The sequence below is a fragment of the Choristoneura fumiferana genome, chromosome 15 (genome assembly GCF_025370935.1).
Source record: "Choristoneura fumiferana chromosome 15, NRCan_CFum_1, whole genome shotgun sequence".
NCBI classification, from domain to species: domain Eukaryota; kingdom Metazoa; phylum Arthropoda; class Insecta; order Lepidoptera; family Tortricidae; genus Choristoneura; species Choristoneura fumiferana.
This window is the reverse complement of record NC_133486.1, coordinates 6,700,500-6,720,593: the sequence shown is the minus strand read 5'-3', so window position 1 is coordinate 6,720,593 and position 20,094 is coordinate 6,700,500. Positions and strand designations below refer to the sequence as shown.

The following is a 20,094-nucleotide window of genomic DNA, read 5'->3' as shown; positions in this document are numbered from 1 at the left end:
GCTATGGTCTCTTCTCAATAGTATGCAGGTTCCTCAATTTGCATAGAAGCTAGCGAAATCTAGCGCTCCTTGTTAAAATAACTTACCTATAAATTCTGCTTTCTTGCCATAACCAAAATATAAGTGAAAGTACATCAATATGTTTTTATATCATATTAAACATTCATTCTTAATAATTAAACATTTTATTCAAAGATTCATTAAACTTTCTCAAGCAATTTGTAAAGAACAGAGAACATTTTACTAGTAACATTGCTTACCTAATCGTACCTACTTTACCGTATCTGTCGATTCCGCCATTGCTTTTCCCTTCGGTAAAAAATACAAAATGTCGGTCGGCAGTTTTAAAGAAAACTTGTTGTTACAGTTTTTCCAACCTTTCGTTGCCTTTATTTGAGTGAATTGTTAATTAATTAAAGTGTTTAGTGCTTCCTCCATTAATTCGTTGAGGTGAGCCGACTTGAGCCTTCGGCTCCTTCGATTTTTTGTCGAGACGAGATAGAATTTGATTTAATTATTTCACTACTAACGTATTTGTTAAAATATGTATTCTCGTTTGCTGCGTGCCGGGATGCATGACAAGAAGTGGAAAAGGTAAATAAACCATTCTAATAAATAGTTTTCCAATTGTAAGATTGAGTTTTCAGTCTCGTGAAATATTGAACTATAAGCTTGGCAAAGGCGAATTATATCGCTAGTTATACATTCTAAGTGTATTTAAAAGGTTAATAATTAATCATTAACCGTTGTTGAGAGGATTTTTTATTTTGATCAATGTTTTTGGCGTCACAGCCATCGTATCACATCATTATTATGCCTGGAGATTCCTATACATTACAATACTCTTTGGCCTGGAGTCTCTCTCCCAATAAGGCTGATCATGTGTACCAAAGCCTCAATAAAATATAAAAAAACTAACCCGAGTGCGAGTCGGACTCGCGCACCGAAGATTATGTACGAAAAGTTGGTCAGACTATACCAAAGCGGGGAACCACACATTTTTTTTTATTGCTTGAAACGCGTAAAAACAGGAATCAAAAAAGACATAGCCATATTTTGGACAGAAAATTTTCAAGTAAAATTACTATGGAGCCAGGACTTAAAATTCAAAACAATGTTATTTTCTATGTGAGTATAAACCCTATTTTAAATAATTGTTATAATTAGAGTATGTTAAAATGAGCATCTTTTAAAAGGGGTACTTTTCACTGTGACCAACTACAGATGAGATAGAAGTAGAAGAAAGAAAATTAGCATTCAACTTATATTTTAATCAAACATTGCTGATGACATTTCAATCATCATAACAGGTAAAAATAAATAAACTTACAATACTGAAATAAATAAAAACTGTTTATATCATAATAAACTGGTAAAAGGACAGCAATTTGAATGTTAATTTAAATAAAACTACATATGTACAATTTCGAAATGGAAAGGCTTATTTTGAAAATATCACTGTATCATTATGATAATCAAATAATGAGAGAATCAAACGAAGCACGATTTCTAGGTATAATTTAATATAGATAATAAGTGTTCATGGAAACCGCATGTTCAGAGTATAGTAAATAAAATAAATTGTTTTGCTTATACACTGGCGGCTTACAAAAATTGCAAATGAACAAACAGCACTAAATGCATACCATGGCTACGTTGGATCAATATTAACATATGTATACTATTGTGGGGAAATTCAGTAGACATTAATAGGGTATTTATTGGTCCAAAATAATGTATAAGTAGCATATGTAATGTCCCCCCTCTAACTACTTGTAAACCGCTGTTTGAACGGTTGAATTTACTGATAGTCCCTTGTTTATATATTTTTGAAATATGTAACTGTCAAATTACATCGAAAGCACTAAAACAAAACAGCAAGTGTGCCTTTTTAATACCAGATACCCAAATAAACTAATTTATCCTAAAACTAACACACACTTGTATTGCAGAAACTGTTTTCCAATGGCAATACGAATATTTAATAAGTTGCCTAAGAGCATAGCTGAGTTGCCCAGGAGTAAATTCAGATTTAAATTATATCAGTGGCTTAAAGACAAAGCATTTTATTTAATTAAAGAATATTTAAAATAATAATTGACATTATCACAGGGTTACATTGATCTATAAATTAATAACTATTATTCAATTTAGATTATTTATTTATATTACAAAATTAATTGTCTTTTTAGTGAACTTATTTAATAAGTTAATGTTTTCATGCCAGTGTTTTTGGTTACATGTGTCACTGCACCTTAACACATTTTTATAAAACCATTTATTACCTTGTCTAAAGCAAAATAAATTATTTCATTTCATTTCAACAATAGCTAAGATTAACGGCTTAATTCAGTTCTGGCAATTCGCCGGCCGCTGCCGCGGTACGCTTGCTTCGCTCGCTCGGCTCGGCTCGTGCGTTGTGGACTCAATTCATACTAACCACTGCTCGCTTTGCTTGTACCTAAATTTCAAACTTTGGGTCCCTATATCTTGGCTATTTTTAATTACAGAGAAAAATTTGTCTAACAAAATACACTTATTTTAACGTATTCTATACAGAAACATCATTTAAAATATATGTCATCATGACTTCTTTTTGCCAAAAAAATTCCAAGTCCCCGGCTCCTTGCAAAAAATTTAAAACTTTGGGTACCTTTATCTCAGCCATTTTTGATTACAGAGAAAAGTTGTTCAAGTAAAATGCGCTTATTTTAACGTACTCTATTTGATAACATCATTGAAAATATGTGTCATCATGACTTCTTTTTGCCAAAAAATTTCCAAGTCCCGGCTCCTTGCAAAAAATTTAACACTGGGTACCTTTATTTCGGCCATTTTTGATTACAGAGAAAAGTTCTTCAAGTAAAATACGCTTCTTTTAACTTACTCTATTTGATAACATCATTTAAAATATGTGCCATCATGCCTTAATTTTGGTAAAAAATTCTAAGTGTAAAAATTAAGATGTAACATGGGTTGATTTCGAAGGTTAATTTTTTACAGAGCTTCAAGGTACTGCACACCAGGTTTGAGTATTGATATTAATTTCGGCATGCTACCTCCACATTGAAGATTGTCCCGTGTGGAAAATTATGCTTAGAGCCCTATGTCCCTGATGAAAAAGGATCTTAAAAGACAGACAGATCATTGTATAGCGATCATTTAAGGGTTCGGTTTTTAGAGTTCATGGCTGGAGGAACCCTTATAGTTTCGCCATGTCTCTGTCTTTGTCTGTCTGTCTGTCTGTCTGTCTGTCTGTCTGTCTGTCTGTCTGTCTGTCTGTCTGTCTGTCTGTCTGTCTGTCTGTCTGTCTGTCTGTCTGTCTGTCTGTCTGTCTGTCTGTCTGTCTGTCTGTCTGTCTGTCTGTCTGTCTGTCTCTGTCTGTCTGTCTCTGTCTGTCTGTCTCTGTCTGTCTCTGTCTGTCTGTCTGTCGTCCGTCCGTCCGTCCGTCCGTCCGTCCGTCCGTCCGTCCGTCCGTCCGTCCGTCCGTCCGTCCGTTTTTTTAGGGTACCTCCCATAGACGTAAAGTGGGGGTGATTTTTTTTCTCATCCTAACCCTTTAGTGTGGGGGTATCGTTGGATAGGTCTTTTAAAACCCTACTGGTTTGCTAAGACAATTTTTCAATTCAGTGATTTGTTTGCGAAATATTCAACTTTAAAGTGCAAATTGTCATTAAAATAGGGCGTTTTCATTAAAATTCACAACCGTAGTAAGTATATCAAACTTAAAAGGAAAACTATAACGGCAAGTTTGCTTGAGAATTATTAGTAGTTTAAGAGTAAATAGCAGCCTAAGGTATAAAATATACCTAAACTTGGAAGATTCCGTATAAAATACGAAATCCTTAGAAAAATATTACTAAATATTTTCGTAATGGCTACGGAACCCTATTTTGGGCGTGTCCGACACGCTCTTGGCCGGTTTTATCCCTTTTGAAGCACAAGTGCAAATTTGTTTCATGAGGATAAAACACAAGTGCACATATAAGAACAAGTGCGCAATTGTGCTTTACACGAATCTGAAAAAAGAGTAACATATTTATTTTTATTTATAGGTGTAAGTTTTCATGTGTTTCCGGATCCAGCCAAGGAAATAGACAGATTTCGAATGTGGGGTCAGAATGTTCGATGACATACATTTTCAAGAATAGGACAGTGAGTCAACAACAAAAAAAATATTGTTATGATAAACAGAGATTGAGCAAAGCTGCAATACCCGTGCTTAACTTACCAGGTATGTATATATAAAGAAATACTTTGCATTTATAATGATACGCAGGTGGTAGGTGGGTAGTCTGGTAGTTGACCTATGACCTCACAAGCAGAATGTTGTTGTTGTTTTTTTTTTTGACTGGATAGCAAACAAGCAAGTGGGTCTCCTGATGGTAAGAGATCACCACCGCCCATAAACATCTGCAACGCCAGGGGTATTGCAGATGCGTTGCCAACCGAGAGGCCTAAGATGGGATACCTCAAGTGCCAGTTATTTCACCGGCTGTTTTACTCTCCACGCCGAAACACAACAGTGCAAGCACTGCTGCTTCATGGCAGGATTAGCGAGCAAGAAGGTGGTATAGAACTCTGGGTGGACCTTGCACAAGGTCCTACCACCTGTTGTTGATTCAAACCTCTTAGTTTTTCGGATTTATGTGTGAAATAACATTAACCATAAGCTTTTTGGTGAAAGAATACATGGTGAGGAAACCTGCACGCACTTGTGATCAGTGGTATGTGTGAAGTTCCCAACTTGCACTGGGCACTGGGCCCTCCCTCTATCAGTGAGGAAGCCTGTGGCCAGTGGTGTGATATACATATTGTATATATGCTGGAGCTGACGATGATGATGGACTTATATTGGCCAACGAAAGCTGTACCAGACAAACTGCGGCAAATTAAAAAGAAATGTGGCTGACAACTCTTGCTGTACACTGTTTAAACAATGTTGATACTTAGATATTATTAAAATTTTCCAGATCTTAAATTATACTTCGAGACTTCAAGCTACACCAACATTAATTATAGTAATGTGTGAAAGTTGATGATGTACTTTAGGAGTCCCTTGGTCAATTTTATGACTTTTGTCAGTGTCCATTTATGTACAGTCCAGACGCATCAATTTTGGACCATTTTGACCAGATTGGCATTGAATATAGTCTTCTAACATTTTAATTATAATATAATCTTATAAAATTTTGCATTTTGAGAATGGTAGGTTGAATTGAACAAAAAATAATTTATTTATTTCTTAGAGCAGAAATATCGAAACTATCTAAGCCGGGTTAGAATTTATTTATTTATTATTTAACAAATTTGATGTGGAATGTCAATATGTCAATTTTGACAGTCTTCTAAAATGACACCAGATTAAAGTTTGGTAAAAAATGCGTGGACAGCTTTTGCTGGCCAGATTCTAACAACTTTATTGTTTGTAATTACAGGTTCAACTCAAATTGAAGTATCTGCTGCAAGGACAATAGACACCTTTAATACAGATTTGCCTACAACAAGCACTGCAGGTAATTTCATGCGACTGTTGTTTATTTAAACAGACTTATATTGAAGTGGGTGATGTAAGTAGATACAGTTATGTGTATGCGAACCAAGCAAATCAATTTTGGAATACACTATTATTGATGAAAATGTGTGCATTCTGTTGGGTGCCTGTATTTGAATTACACGGATTTGCATAATTTACCATTTTCACTTCTGTTAGTAAAATTTTAATTGCCTCATGACAACATGGGAGACTGACTAGTTTTGGCAAACTAATTTTTTTCCAATTAATCTAAATAAGTAATTAGTATAAATAATTAGGTTTATGTTTGTGACAAGCAAGATATGTGACAGCCAATACAGGACACAATACATTTATATTTAACTACTATATTAAAAAAAATATATGTATATTACTTTTTAGGGTATGTACCATACCTCGAAAACAAATAAGTTTTCTATTAATAACCTAACCATAAAAATTTCATTTTGAATACAAGCTTTTTACGCTGACTGTTCTTTTTGTTGACTGTACTTGCATTGTCACCCAAATTACATTTGTATACCAAATTTCAAGTCGATGCTATTAACCGTTGAAGAGTTCCGCCCTGCAGAGACAATCCTGGCTGGACTACTAGGATGTTACTACCAGATTATTGTGTTGTCACGCGATTTATATAAGTATTCCAAATTTCAAGTCAATCTGACTACTGGAAGTTGGTCAAATTATACTTGCAAGATTTGACTACAGACAGAGACAGACAACGGGAGTAGGTGAAACTAAATAAAAGCTTGTAAAAATGCAATTTTTAGTAAAAGCTCTTTTGCCAACTATAGTGTTTATTCGGAAACCAGCATAAGATAAACAAAAAAATTGATACACAATAATAATAATAATAATAAATATCACGGGACAATTCACACCAATTGACCTAGTCCCAAAGTAAGCTTAGCAAAGCTTGTGGTATGGGTAACTAAGCAACGGATAAATATAATTATGTAGATATAGATACATACTTAAATACATATTAAACACCCAAGACCCGAGAACAAACATTCGTATTTTTCATACAAATATCTGCCCCGACACGGGAATCGAACCCGGGACCTCAAGCTTCGTAGTCAGGTTCTCTAACCACTAGTCCATCTGGTCATCTAAACACAAGAATTTAACTGAAACTCAATGTCAACTGGAAGAGATCCCTGTTAGGGATGATTTTGCCACACACACACACACACACACACGCACGCACGCACGCACGCACGCACGCACGCACGCACGCACGCACGCACGCACGCACGCACACACACACACACACACACACACACACACACACACACACACACACACACACACACACACATCACCATAATTTCGATTAAATTTTAGAAAGTACCTCATTTACAACTAGTGCTAAATTTAATTTTTGAATACCTTTGTTCACTAATATAATTTTATAATAATAATAGTCTAGATGGTTTAACAATTAATATGGTAAAATGTATTAACTTTCCGCCTCAGTTTTGTTAACCAACATACAAATTGGTTACCTACAGAACAGGCCTTGGCTAGTGTAGGAGTCAGTGTAATTTATTGTAAAGTACCACCATTTTTGAAAAAAAAAAATTGTATGTGTAGTTTGAATTGAATAAAAAAAAATGAAATTGAATTAAAATTAAATTTTCTGTACAATAAAGAGCTTTACATACATACATACATTACTATATGAGTGAAAGTATGTATTGTAGATTTGAATTAAGTTCTCTTTACGTTGTCCAACATTTCTACTCACTCAATCAGTCATTGAGGTGTAAAGAATTGTATAAGATCTTGAAACGAAATTTTGCAACTGCTTGATCCCCAATTTATAGCATTCTATACAAATAGCTGTTTTCATATAATATTATAATTATATATTTGGGGATTGCAGGTGTACAGGTTCCAACTGGAGAAATAGCTGCTGGAATTGCTTCCTTGAACAAGACAGCTGGTATCACCATTGATATTCCAAAGCCTAGAACTTCAGGTAAGCAACTGGTCACCCACATATTTATTTATTTATTTATCGTTATCATCAGCCTATTTACGCCGTACTGCTGGGCACAGGCCTCCTCTCACAATGAGTGAGCTTGGGCTATAGTTCTCACGCAGGCCTAGTGCGGATTGAGAACTTCACACACGCCATTGAATTTCTTCGCAGGAGTGTGCAGTGTTCCTCACGATGTTTGCCTTCACCAAAGAGCTCATGGTAAATTACAAATGTAATTCCGCATATAAATTCCGAAGAACTCGGAGCTGGGCTGGAACCCACGACCCTCTGCTTTTGTTGCGGACAACCACGCGACGCTGTAGTTTTAATTAGTTTCTAATTAGATTTAGAGGCTGTTTCACCACCCGTTGATTAGTGTTAACTGACGGTTAGATGTGATGTCTCTATTTGTTGTGTTAGAATAAACGGAGACGGCATCACATTTAACCGTCGGTTAACGCTAATCAATGGATGGTGAAACAGCCCCTTAAGCTTCAATTATATAGATTCTAATTAGATTTTAAGATTATTGTATATTAGTACTGTAATTTAGCTTTAATTAGGTTAAGTTTCCCGAAATAATGATTTTTGAAGTTGATTTTTGCGACACTAGCCCATACCGAATAATAAATGCGACGACTGCGATATGAATGGGCTACTTCTCCGTTGATGCGCACCTCGGCGGGCTGATTGGTTCCGGCGCAGCATGGCGTAGCAACCGACGCCTCAACAGGCGCCTAAACCGGAGCCGAAGCGGTGCCTATCTCCGCCACCACCCGAACACAAGCGGCGCCGTTCGCCACCAGCGAGGCATCGAGAAGCTCGCCGAGGCACTGGAAAAGATGGCGCGGGTGCGTCCACCACCGCGCCAAGTGTACGAGCTGCCTTCCTTCTCCGATGCGGCGAGGGAGTGGCTGCCGTTCCAGGCGGCTTACAACGAATCGTCGAAGGCGTACAGCTTCACGCCAAACGATAACATGGCGCGGCTGCGCTCATGTTTGCGCGGCCCCGCACGCGAAGTAGTGGAGTCGCTGCTGCACACTGCCGCCAACCCCGAGGCGGTGATGCAGACCCAGCGGCAGTGTTACGGACGTCCAGAGGTCCTGGCATCAAAAGCCTTGGACGACTTAAAGAAGCTGCCGCGCTTGGGATCGACCACCACCGAGATCAACACATTCGCGGTGAAGTTGCAGACCATAGTGACAGTGCTGGGGTCCATTGAGCAGCAGGGCTACCTCGCCAGCCCCCTGCTCGCGCGGAATGTCATGGAGAAGCTGAGCCAGCATCTCCGGGCACGCTTCGGCGACTACGCGGCCGAGCAGATAACCACGATGGAGCCGCAGATCATGGTACTTTCGCGCTTTCTCATGCGCGAGGTGGACCGTGCCCTCCGATACGCTTACACTTCAGGGGGTACGAAGTCCGCCGCCGCCGCAGCCGTCCCGACGAGAGGTGGCCCGACCGACGCCTGCCAAACCAGCGAAGCCGATCCAGCGACCGATCTAAACCACTGAGGCGCAGGACGCGCGCAATTGCCTCGCCTGCGGAGGCGGCCATCCAACTCCGCGCTGCAAATGGGTCGCGCAGATGGCGGTGAACGAGCGCTGGCGGTGGGCACGCGACAACCGGGTCTGCTTCCGGTGCCTCGACCGGCAGCACCGCCGCGTCACCTGCCGCGTCGACTGGTGCCGCCACGTGCGCCATCCGCTGCTGCAACTCCAAACCGTCGACGATCGCGACCGCGTGCCGCCCCCGGAACGGCCATCAACATCGAAATCGGCGCCGCCTCCGGGTGGGCAGGCGCCGACCGCGGACGAACAATCTGTGGCAACAGTGCGCGAGGACAACGACGGGTCCAAAGTGCTTCTAAAAATGTGCCGTGGGCGAGTGAGCCGTTCTGAATCTGTTCGCGAAGAACTACGCCGAGCCCGCGAGCGGCGAAGAGGTATTCGACCCACGCGCCTGGGTCCTGCCGCACTTCGCGGTGAGGAACGTCAATAAGCCCGGCAAGCTGCGCCTGGTGTTTGACGCGGCGGAGCCGAAGCCAGGGCCGCTGTCTCAGTGACTTCCTGCTGGAGGGCCCCACCTACTGCAATCAAAGACGTACTTATCGAAAAATCTGACGTATATTCCCAGCCTTAATTATTCGGCTAATCTACGTATCGGTATTTCACCAGTAGATATTTCTCCTAAATCTTATTTGCCCAAATAACTACGTAGTCAGTCCCAAAGTTCTGTCACAAATGAAAATAAGGATCAAAACAAAAGTACCAATCAGTTTTGAATAAATTATATACCATTTTAAAGTACATTTAATAAAAAATTAAAATTATTTAAAATTATTCAAAATGACTTCCTTTGTTTTTAATACAGGCCCTTAATCGGCGCAGCCAGTCGTCTATCGCAGCACGCACCATTTTCATGTCTATTTCAGCGACTGCTTTTCTTAAATATTACTTCAGGCTCTCCAAATTTTTATGGGGTTTAGCACAGACCTTCCCCTCTAAGACCTGCCAAATTTTAAAGTCCAGAGGATTAAGGTCCGGACTGGAGGAAGGCCAATCTTCGTGTTTTATAAAGTCGATTTTTTGACGGTCAAACCAGGCTTGAGTGGTCTTGGCTTTGTGTGCTGGCGCAGAATCCGGCTGGAACACAAAATTATGTCCTGAAAATAGCGTGTTGGGCAGATCTTTGACATGCTTATCCAAAACCGTCTCTTGGTACACTTTCGCACTGATTTTGACCCCTTTTTCGCAAAAATGAACCTCAGTTGGTCCGTAATAAGATCAGAGAATACTCTTCAGAACTCCTAGCGTACACTCTATCATTCTGTTTATTGTACTTCTCTTCAATATCGAAAATCTTTTCGTCTGTTTCGTCTGGACGCCGAGGACGGCGGCGCGTTCATCCGGTGGGCGCGCGGCTTGCCGGCCATAGCAGCGCTACGCCTGAACCGGAGCTACGCGCTCGGCCACTACGAGCTCCACGCGTTCGTAGACGCGAGCGAGAGCGCCTACGCCGTAGCGAACTACCTGCAAACGACCGACGCCGCATGGGCGGTTACGACGACTTTGGTGGCTGGAAGAGCCAAGGTCGCCCCCCTGCGGCAACAGCATCCCGCGGATGGAGCTGCAGGCGGCCCTCATCGGGGCCCGCCTGGCGGCTACGATCGTCGCTAAACAGCGACTTCAGTTGGAGCGCGTCGTCCGGTGGAGCGATTCACGAACGGTGTTGTCGTGGATACGGGACGACGCCAAACGCTACACGCCATTTGCTCAGCGAGATAGCCGAACTGACCCAGCCCGAGCAGTGGCGCTGGGTACCGACCCAAGCGATCCCGGCTGACGACGCTACGCGAGCGGACAGTACTCCCGAGATCGCCGCCACCGACCGGTAGTTCACCAGGCACGATTTTCTGCGCCTGCCAGAGAACCAGTGGCCGCAGGAACCTCCGACAATGCGAGAAGCCAGCTTATTGGTGAGTGCAAGCGATAACAGTGCGAGTGGCAAGTCACCGCGAGTGGACAGCTACCAGAGATTTTGCGATTTTCGAGTTTCGAAAAACTCATTCGAGCCACCGAACCGCGCTGTAAAAAGCGAACTATCGACTTAGTGCGACGAGAGGAGCACCTCTACCAACGGAGGTGCCAGACGAACGACTTCGCCTCCTCCAAAGCGGGGAGAGGCTACCGAAGAGGAGCCGCCCTTACGCGCTCGACCCCGTCCTGGAGGACGGCCTGCTGCGGATGCGCGGGCGAATCAACGCCGCGCCGGTGCCGGGCCTAGAGAAGAGGCCCGGCATTCTTGATGGGCGACACGCCTTCTGATCGAGAGGGCGCACCGCGACGCCGCCCACTCATCCAACGAGCGGGTGGTCAATGACCTGCGGCACCGGCTGTGGGTGCTCCATCTGCGCTCCACCGTTAAGAAGTGGCGCGCGTCTGCCGCACGTGCGCCTTGCGACGCGCGACAGCCCGACCTCCAGCGATGAGCGACCTGCCGCGGGCTCGGATCGAGCCGCACTGCCGGCCCTTCACCAACTGCGGGGTCGATTATTTCGGCCCCTCACCATCGGACGGCGGCACGAGAAGAGATGGGTGGCGCTGTTCACGTGCCTTACGACGCGCGCCGTCCATCTCGAGACGGTGGTCAACCTCTCCACCGACTCCGCCATCATGGCGCTGGCTGCGGCGCTTGGCGGCTCGTCGCGGGTGGCCCCGGCTCATGTACAGCGATAACGCTGCATGTTTCCGCGAGGCCGACACCGAGCTGCGCGCCGCCTACACCGAGTGGCTGCCAGCGCTGCGCGACTATGCGCTGCGCCATCGGATCAGACGCCAACCTGCCCCGGAACGTGCGGTCGCGCGGGGTCATAGAAGCTGTCTTCCCCGGACCGGATGGTGGCGTCCGGAGCGCGGACGTGCGCACGACGGGCGGCGTGTTCCGGCGGCCAACGACGCGGCTGGCTGTTCTCCCGACTGAAGAAGAAGCCTCCGCTGCGGATGCGGCGGGGGAATTGTTGCGGACGGCCACACGACGCTGTAGTTTTAAGTAGTTTCTAATTAGATTTGTGGCGTTATCTGGGAAAAGGTACCTAGTTGTCGGTATTGAGTTATTGATATCCCCATAATCTACATACATTTAGCTATCGAACCATGTAAGAAACATGCATGTAGGTTTAATAGATATTTTTAAAAAAATTGTTGAAACTCAAAAGCCAGAAAAGGTGATTATGAGAAAATTTAATTCAAACTTATACACCCCATAAAAGTATGTTGTTGGAAGTTACATAGATAACATGCTATTTGAGGAGTAGATTGTACGGGCTTTCAGGTTTCAAGAACAATTTTGTAATTGGACAACTGTTTTCCTATAGTTTACCTGGCTAAAGTGCATAAAGTAAAAAAAAGGTTGATGGATTTTTTACTTAATTTTCTATTTATAGTATACTAGCTTTGCCCGCGACTTCGTCGCGTGGAATAGTAACTTTGGAAAGTATTTAATTTATTTAGGGTACCTATTCTGCCAATAATAGCACATAGAAACTTCTACGGTTTACTGAAAATAACCTATTTTAATACATTGCTTATATCTAAACTGTTTTTTTTGTTCTTCCATTCTTTGGTAAAACATAAGTATTCTACCCTGCCACACAGAAGGACTAATTCTTTATAGTGAGCTCTTGACATCTTACGTCCTGTATTGTAAGTTAGGAGGGTAGGATTATAATAGACGGCATTCTTACTAAGCATTGCTACACATATTTCTATACTTATAGTAAATTTGTTTGGAATTCCTTACGAACTTTCATCCCCATATTTTCAAGTAGGTATGAAAAATGACGAAATTTGAAAGAGCCGGAACAAATGTTTTTTAGGGTTCCGTACCTCAAAAGGAAAAAAATGGAACTCTTATAGGATGACTTTGCTGTCCGTCCGTCCGTCTGTCTGTCAAGACCCTTTATCCCGTAAACGTGCGGAGTATTTATCGAGTTGAAATTAAAACCCAAAACTCAAAAAAGTTATAGGGTACTTTTGGCTCCTAGAAACTTGAAATTTTGTATAAAGGAAGCTCTTATAGCAAATTTTATTCCCTTTATAGCAAAATAAGTAAGAAAAATCTGAAAATCATAATTTTCATGTCTGACTGTCTATGTTAATAAGCCATGTAAAATGACCCACATTGCGTACATTTTGCTTATGAGCTTGGCTCTGCTAACACTTGATATTCATAAATATCTATGCACGGAACCCTTGACGCGCGAGTTCGAGTCGATTTTAACCGGTTTTAAGAAGAAGAAGAATTAAAAAAAACGCTCGAACAATTATTTATCTCTTATCACGTGCCCAAATACAAGTTTCATAAAGAAACATGGATTTATCTTCGATAATGACGACCTTCCATATGAGCTTTCATCCCCTATTTCATCCCCTCACAGGTCGAATTTTCAAAAAAGCTAAAACACATACCGACTTATTTCTTATTAAGTGCCTAAATGCCAAGTTTCATGTTTTATTTCCAACAGCGACGAACTTCCACCATATAAACTTTAACCCCCTATTTCAACCCCTTAAAGCCTTTTTTTCGCGATAAAAGATAGCCTATGTTCTTTCCTATTGTCTATTCTATCTCTGTACCAAATTTCATCCAAATCGGTTCAGCGGTTTTTGCGTGAAAGCGTAACAGACAGACAGACAGACAGACAGACAGACAGAGTTACTTTCGCATTTATAATATTAGTATGGATTTCCATTGGATTTTATCGAAGGAAAAAATATTATGCGTAATTGGACACTAAATAAGAACTACTCCGTTTTGAATTAACGTTGTTTAATGTATAAAAAAATACTTTAACAAAAATAACTTTGTGGTTTACAAATGTAATTAAACAGTCAAAATCAACAAACGCTTATATTTAGTACGTCAAAACATAGCCAAATGAGACCAAATCAACTCAACAAATCTTAAAAAACTAGTTTTTTCAGTCTCAGAATTCAAGGTGAAGTTTAGTAAAAAGTTGGTACAATCACTATAATATTTTTGAAAAGGTACCTTATCGTCGGTGCAGCGGTGGTAAAATATTTAGTGATATGAAGTGATATCATTTAAAAAAGACTAATAACTTACGATTCATTTTAATAGTCTTAATTTAAGAACACTTTTAAAACTCTTACCAAAAACCTATAATTTTGTCTCAACAAACACTAAATGATTAACGTATTTGAAAATGTACCTTATTGTCGGACGTAAAATGTTTAGTGACATAGTTAAAAATAAGATCTAAAAAAATGCTTTTGATTTGTAGTTGTAACTATTAATCGTTATTATTATTATTATAAATCAACCTCTAAAGACCAGCAGGTGGTAGGACCTTGTGTAAGGTCCGCCCGGATTGCTACCACTATCTTGCTCGCAAATCCTGCCGTGAAAACTGCTATTTGCTTGCATTGTTGTGTTTCGGCGTGGAGAGTAAGACAGCCGATGAAATTACTGGCACTTGAGGTATCCCATCTTAGGCCTCTAGGTTGGCAACGCATCTGCAATGCCCCTGGTGTTGCAGGTGTCTATGGGCGGTGGTAATCTCTTACCATCAGGTGAGACCCACTTGCTCCTTTGCCATCCAGTCGAATAGAAAAAAAATGACAAATTGGCGTAAAGCGTCACACTAGCGATTTGCGGAAGAGTTGAAAGCGAGGCAAACGTGCAGTGAATTCGCTGCGAGCGTATAACGATTTCGCCGCAAGCAAGCAACGACATCGCCGCGAGCGCGCCACGATGTCGCTGCTGCGAGCGCGTAGCGAGTTCGCTGCTTTAGTGCCAAAAACGCCATATTGTAGACTTTCGTATAATAATAAAAGGGCGTCTTCGTCGCAGCGAACTCGCAGCGACATCGTTGCGCGCTCGCATCGCTTTTAACTCGCCCGCAAATCGTTAGTGTGATAAGGCCCTAACTGGCTACCTACTTTAATTAAACGCATTTTATGATGATTCTGATTAACGTTTTTTACGCGCCGACAAGCACCGCACTGGGCCCGCGTGGGAACTACTGCCCAAGCTCTCTCATTCTGAGAGGAGGCCTGTGCCCAGCAGTGGGACGTATAGGCTGGGATGATGATGATGATGACGCGCCGACAAAGTACCGACGTCCGAAACGTCTTCTAAACCGATAGCGAGCGCACAGAAAGCATTCAAGAGCGGCACACGCCCAAAATAGGGTTCCGTAGCCTTACGAAAAAATAAGTAATATTTTTCTAAGGATTTTATATTTTGTACGGAATCTTCCAAATTTAGGTATATTTTATACCTTAGGCTACTATTTACTCAAACTACTAATAATTCTAAAGCAAACTTAGCCGTTATAGTTTTCCTTTAAAGTTTGACATACTTACTACCATTCTGATTTTTTTCAAATTTTTCCACCGGTTTAGATTTTAGAGGGGGGGGGGACGGTCGATTTTAATGAAAATTTGCACTTTAAAGTTGAATATTTCGCAAACAAACCACTGAATCGAAAAATCGTCTTAGCACACCCCTGATGTTTTAAAAGACCTATCTAACGGTACCCCACACTATAGGGTTGGATGAGAATAATAAATCACCCCAAACTTTACGTCTATGGGAGGTACCCTATAAACATTTTTTTTAATTTTTTATTGTACTATTTTGTCGGCAGTTTACCTATATATCCGTGCAAAATTACAGCTTTCTAGCATTTATGGTCCCTGAGCAAAGCCGCGGATGGACAGACAGACAGACATGGCGAAACTATAAGGGTTCCGTTTTGCTAACCATTTTGGCTCCGGAACCCTAAAAATCGATTTAAACTTGTGTCTCTGTGAAATTAAAATTTAGACCCTGCTTATTAATAAAGAGTAAAAAAAGAAAAAAAATATTTTTTTCGACATTTTACTTTGAACGCGATTATCTCGGAAACTAGAACCGACAACAAGGTACCTTTTCCCAGATAATGCCACATTTAAGCTTGTATTATATAGATTCTAATTAGGCTTTAAGATTATTGTAAATTAGTACTGTAAGTTAGTTTTAATTAATAATAATAATAATAATAATCATTTATTGCCACAGAAAATAAGACAAAAATATAAGCAGGTGGTAATGGGCTAGGCTCAGCATAAGCTGCGAGCAAAGGAAACTTGCAGCGCTGATTTTCAGCCTGCGCCCGTCCCACAGCGTAACAAGTTTACTCTAGAGCCGGGTAAATAAGGCTGCATTTTAAGAACAGAAAAGAAAATGCGCATGAAATAAAATGATAAATAAATAAAACTAAAAAGAACAGGTGGCAAGGCATCATTGCGAGTCTGTTGTCTTAGGTTCGGAGCTCTGAATTTGAGCTCTGGTTGAGTTCGAAACGCGTCAGTGCAGTGTGGGTTGCCGTGACCCATGCGCGCTCCCACAGTGAAGAGGTGGAGGAACCGCATGAACACGAACATGTTGCATAAGCGTAGATATCAGTAGATAATACCAGGTCGCGGGTGAGCAAAGTAATTGTTTTAGTTCATTGATTTATTTTAGGTTAAGTTTCCCGAAATAAAGATTTTTGAATTTGATTTTTGCGACCCTAGCCCATACCGAATTCTAGGGCACCACGATTCCGAGTAAATTAGGTTCATTTGTAAATAGTAAGTTCAGTAGTTTATAAGTAGCGATCAATAAAACCCGACATCGATAGCGAAAATGGCGATAATTCAATGCGGTTTCTGAAACCCTCGCTGGGCGCACCAGACCGCCTGAATTACCGCCAATTGAGTGGAGGCCATCTTCCCGCCGCTCGGGTATAAATACGACGGTCTCCCCCCTAGCGAGTCTAGTCGACTTCAGCGAGCCATCCGAGTGACTAGAACAAGATATCCCAGCGAGCCTTACGATATCTGCGACGACCCCGGACCCGAACCATCTCTCGAACCTGCGACTTGGCTTTCCAACTGAACTCTATACTTGCTCACCCGACGACCTTGGCTATCGATACCGGATTTTTCGATTCGCGATACGAATTACCCGAAGAAATACAGTCCACTACCCGAACTGCGAGTTTTTTCTTCTACCCGATTGATCCCAAGGCTGTCGTGTCGACGACAGCTTTATTTATACTTTCACAAAAATAATACAAAAGGTAAACTTAAGGCTTCCTCTGATGATGCCCCATGACGCCAAATTAGATTAGGTTTTTCACAAAGTGCAAGTTTAAAATTACTTTTTAAAAGTGAGAGTTTACCTGCATTTAGTGACTTGTCGGGTCATGTGTTACCGCAACCTACACCATAGCATTTCCTACTTAATCGTCCGAAAAACTTGATTACTGGCATACAGCTAAGAGGTGTGTGGCACCATCTCTTGTAATTATTATGGCTTAAGGCCTAGCTGGCGTAACGGCCCGGCCGTGACTACGCGCTACCGAATGCGCGGCGAGCGATTTTCTTGTACATTGTGTTGATTTGTGGTGTTCAATAAAAATAGTTGTATGGTATTGTATTACTTGTGCTCAAAATCTTATTACTATAATAATTGATTTAAGTCATATTTCAATTGAAAGAAAACTTGCAAATGTAACACCTGATAGGTACACTAGCAAAGCTAAAAAAATACTAATACGTTGCCAGCCTAGAAGTCTGAGATGGAAATGCCTCTGGTTGTGCCTCTAGCTGTGTCTTGCTGATCAGCGATAAGAATAGAGAGTAAAATGGTGTTGCGATCTCGACGGACCTTCCGCAAGGTCCAACTTGACTAGTTGATCAGCTATGCGATCTTATCTTAGTGTTAATCCAATACAGCATTATATATAATGCATTATAATTAGTTCAGTTTCTTACATTTCCAATCAATAATTCATTTTATTAATTTTCAGGAATTCGTAAGAACAAAAAATGGAATTCTGAAGCAGAGTCCACGAAGAAACAGCTGACAAAATTGCAAGCGAAATTAAATAAAGTTTTAAGAGTCGAAAACTCGTTCAAATGCAGATTGGCACTAGCATCACAAATACGAAAAACTGCAATTTTTGAAATGCTCAACCATACAGATTGCACAGATAGAAAATATTGTATATGAAATTTTTAAACTGTTGTCTAATAAGTAATATCTCGGATTATAATAAGCTACACCGCCGCAAGCTATAACGTTACACCTGGATTACAATTTCTTGACATGTGATACAGAAAAACTGGCGAACTATATAGTTTGCATAAGTAATTGGAGCAAAGAGGTAAACCAAATTTTGGCAGGGAAATCAAATTGTATTGATAAAACCGACAGTATAAAAATATTAGCATAAAAAAAATATCGTGGGACACTTGACACCAATTGACCAAGTACCAAACTAAGCAAAGCTTGTACAGTCGAGTTCAAATATATGAGCATAACCAAGGCTTCAAATATAAATGTACATGGAAGGGTACTTTTATATCTGAGCAGATTCATCAATCAAACATATGTACACATGAGCAAGCCTTTCAGTAATATCTACACAACTGGAAACTCAAAAATATGTTATCTACAAATATTTTTAAAATTATTTGATCTACTGAAAGTACATAAAAATATACGCAAGGGTTATGAGGAACAAGGATGTAGCCCTCTTGTTCTGAGAGGAGGCCTGTGCCCAGCAGTGGGACGTATAAAGGCTGGGGTGATGATGATGAGCTGGCAACGTCGCATTTTTTTACTTTATTATTACGATATCATGATTAATTATTTGCATTAGACACATTTACTTATATACTAAGAACAATTCTTACGGTCCACATTTTAATTTTTCATTCAATTTCTATGGAATAATCCGAAAAAAAAAAGAAACCGGCCAAGAGCGTGTCGGACACGCCGTAAATAGGATTCCGTAGCCATTACGAAAAAATTAAGTAATATTTTTCGAAGGCTTTCGTATTTTATACGCAATCTTCCAAGTTTAGGTAAATTTTATACCTTAGGCTGCTATTTACTTTTAAACTACTAATAATTTTCAAGCAAACTTAACCGTTATAGTTTTCAGTCTAAGTTTGATATACTTACTATCCTGATTTTCTTCAAATTTTTCCACACAAAGGCGTAAAGGTATACGCAATCCGATTTCCGACCAATTCCACCAAAACTCCCGAGCCCGATTTTGTAACTTCAAAGTTCAAAATCACAAAAACGGCTGAACCGATTTTGAAAAAGCATGTCTAAGAACCATCGCCCTGATTTCAAATAAAAAAAAAACTGCAATCAAATCGGTCCACCTGTTTAAGAGCTACGTTGCTACAGATAGACACGCATACAGACACACATAGCGGTCAATGTTATAACACCCCTCTTTTTACGTCGGGGGTTAAAAATAGTGCTACGATTACTCGTCTGTACTCCAGTTACTCCGGTGTTTTCATGGATTCGGATTGTAGTAATACGAAACCGCTCTAACACGGCAAGTAGAATAAAAAACTGGCCAAGAGCGTGTCGGACACGCCCGAAATAGGGTTCCGTAGCCATTACGAAAAAATTAAGTAATATTTTTTAAGGATTTCGTATTTTGTACGGTATATTCCAAGTTTAGGTATATTTTATACCTTAGGCTGCTATTTACTCTTAAACTACTAATGATTCTCAAGAAAACTTAACCGTTTTCCTTTTAAGTTTGATATACTTACTACCATCCTGATTTTTTTCAAATCCCCCTAATATTGGACGCTAATATTTCGCAAACAAATCACTGAATCAAAAAATCGTCTTAGCAAACCCCTGATGGTTTTAAAAGACCTATCCAACGATACACTATAGGGTTGGATGAGTAAAAATAAATCACCCCCACTTTACGTCTATGGGAGGTAACCTTAAAAAAAATTTTTTAATTTTTTTTTATTGTACCATTTTGTCGGCATAGTTTACATATACAGTTGTGGTCATATAATTAAGAACGATTTTTTATAGAGAAGATTTTTTCAAACTGACAAGTGTTACTAACTGCATGTATATTTTTGTACTTCTCTCGGTATCGTAAAACTTTTCCGTACTAGCGGTAAATTTATTTATACATATAATTGGCTAAAAAATAAATATATAAACTTTATACATTACATCTAAA

At 40.7% G+C, this 20,094-nt stretch overlaps 4 protein-coding genes across 7 annotated transcripts in view; 2 read left to right on the top strand and 2 right to left on the bottom strand.

Moving 5' to 3' along the window:
* Positions 1-2,668, bottom strand: part of LOC141435835 (protein mini spindles-like) — a 4,085-nt gene extending 1,417 nt beyond the window's left edge. The window contains exon 1 of the mRNA XM_074098664.1: positions 2,654-2,668. Coding sequence (XP_073954765.1) covers positions 2,654-2,668 — 15 coding nt within the window. The remainder of the gene's footprint in view (positions 1-2,653) is intronic.
* The window catches only part of LOC141435781 (protein mini spindles-like), a 164,313-nt gene that overhangs the window by 49,444 nt on the left and 94,775 nt on the right, over positions 1-20,094 (bottom strand). The window lies entirely within an intron of this gene.
* The window catches only part of LOC141435763 (paired box protein Pax-6-like), a 200,550-nt gene that overhangs the window by 147,239 nt on the left and 33,217 nt on the right, over positions 1-20,094 (top strand). The window lies entirely within an intron of this gene.
* LOC141435834 (uncharacterized) lies at positions 4,129-18,833 on the top strand. The gene is made up of 4 exons (XM_074098663.1): positions 4,129-4,234; positions 5,439-5,516; positions 7,425-7,520; positions 17,887-18,833. The coding sequence occupies exons 1-4, from the start codon at positions 4,129-4,131 to the stop codon at positions 18,087-18,089; spliced, it is 483 nt and encodes a 160-aa protein (XP_073954764.1). The 3' UTR covers positions 18,090-18,833.

Excerpts from the sequence above, each read along its gene's own strand:
- LOC141435834 (XM_074098663.1), top strand. The coding sequence starts at position 4,129 with ATGACATACATTTTCAAGAATAGGACAGTGAGTCAACAACAAAAAAAA. Across the intron at positions 4,235-5,438 it reads ACCCGTGCTTAACTTACCAG|GTTCAACTCAAATTGAAGTA; the intron begins GTATGTATATAT and ends TTGTAATTACAG. Across the intron at positions 5,517-7,424 it reads GCCTACAACAAGCACTGCAG|GTGTACAGGTTCCAACTGGA; the intron begins GTAATTTCATGC and ends TGGGGATTGCAG.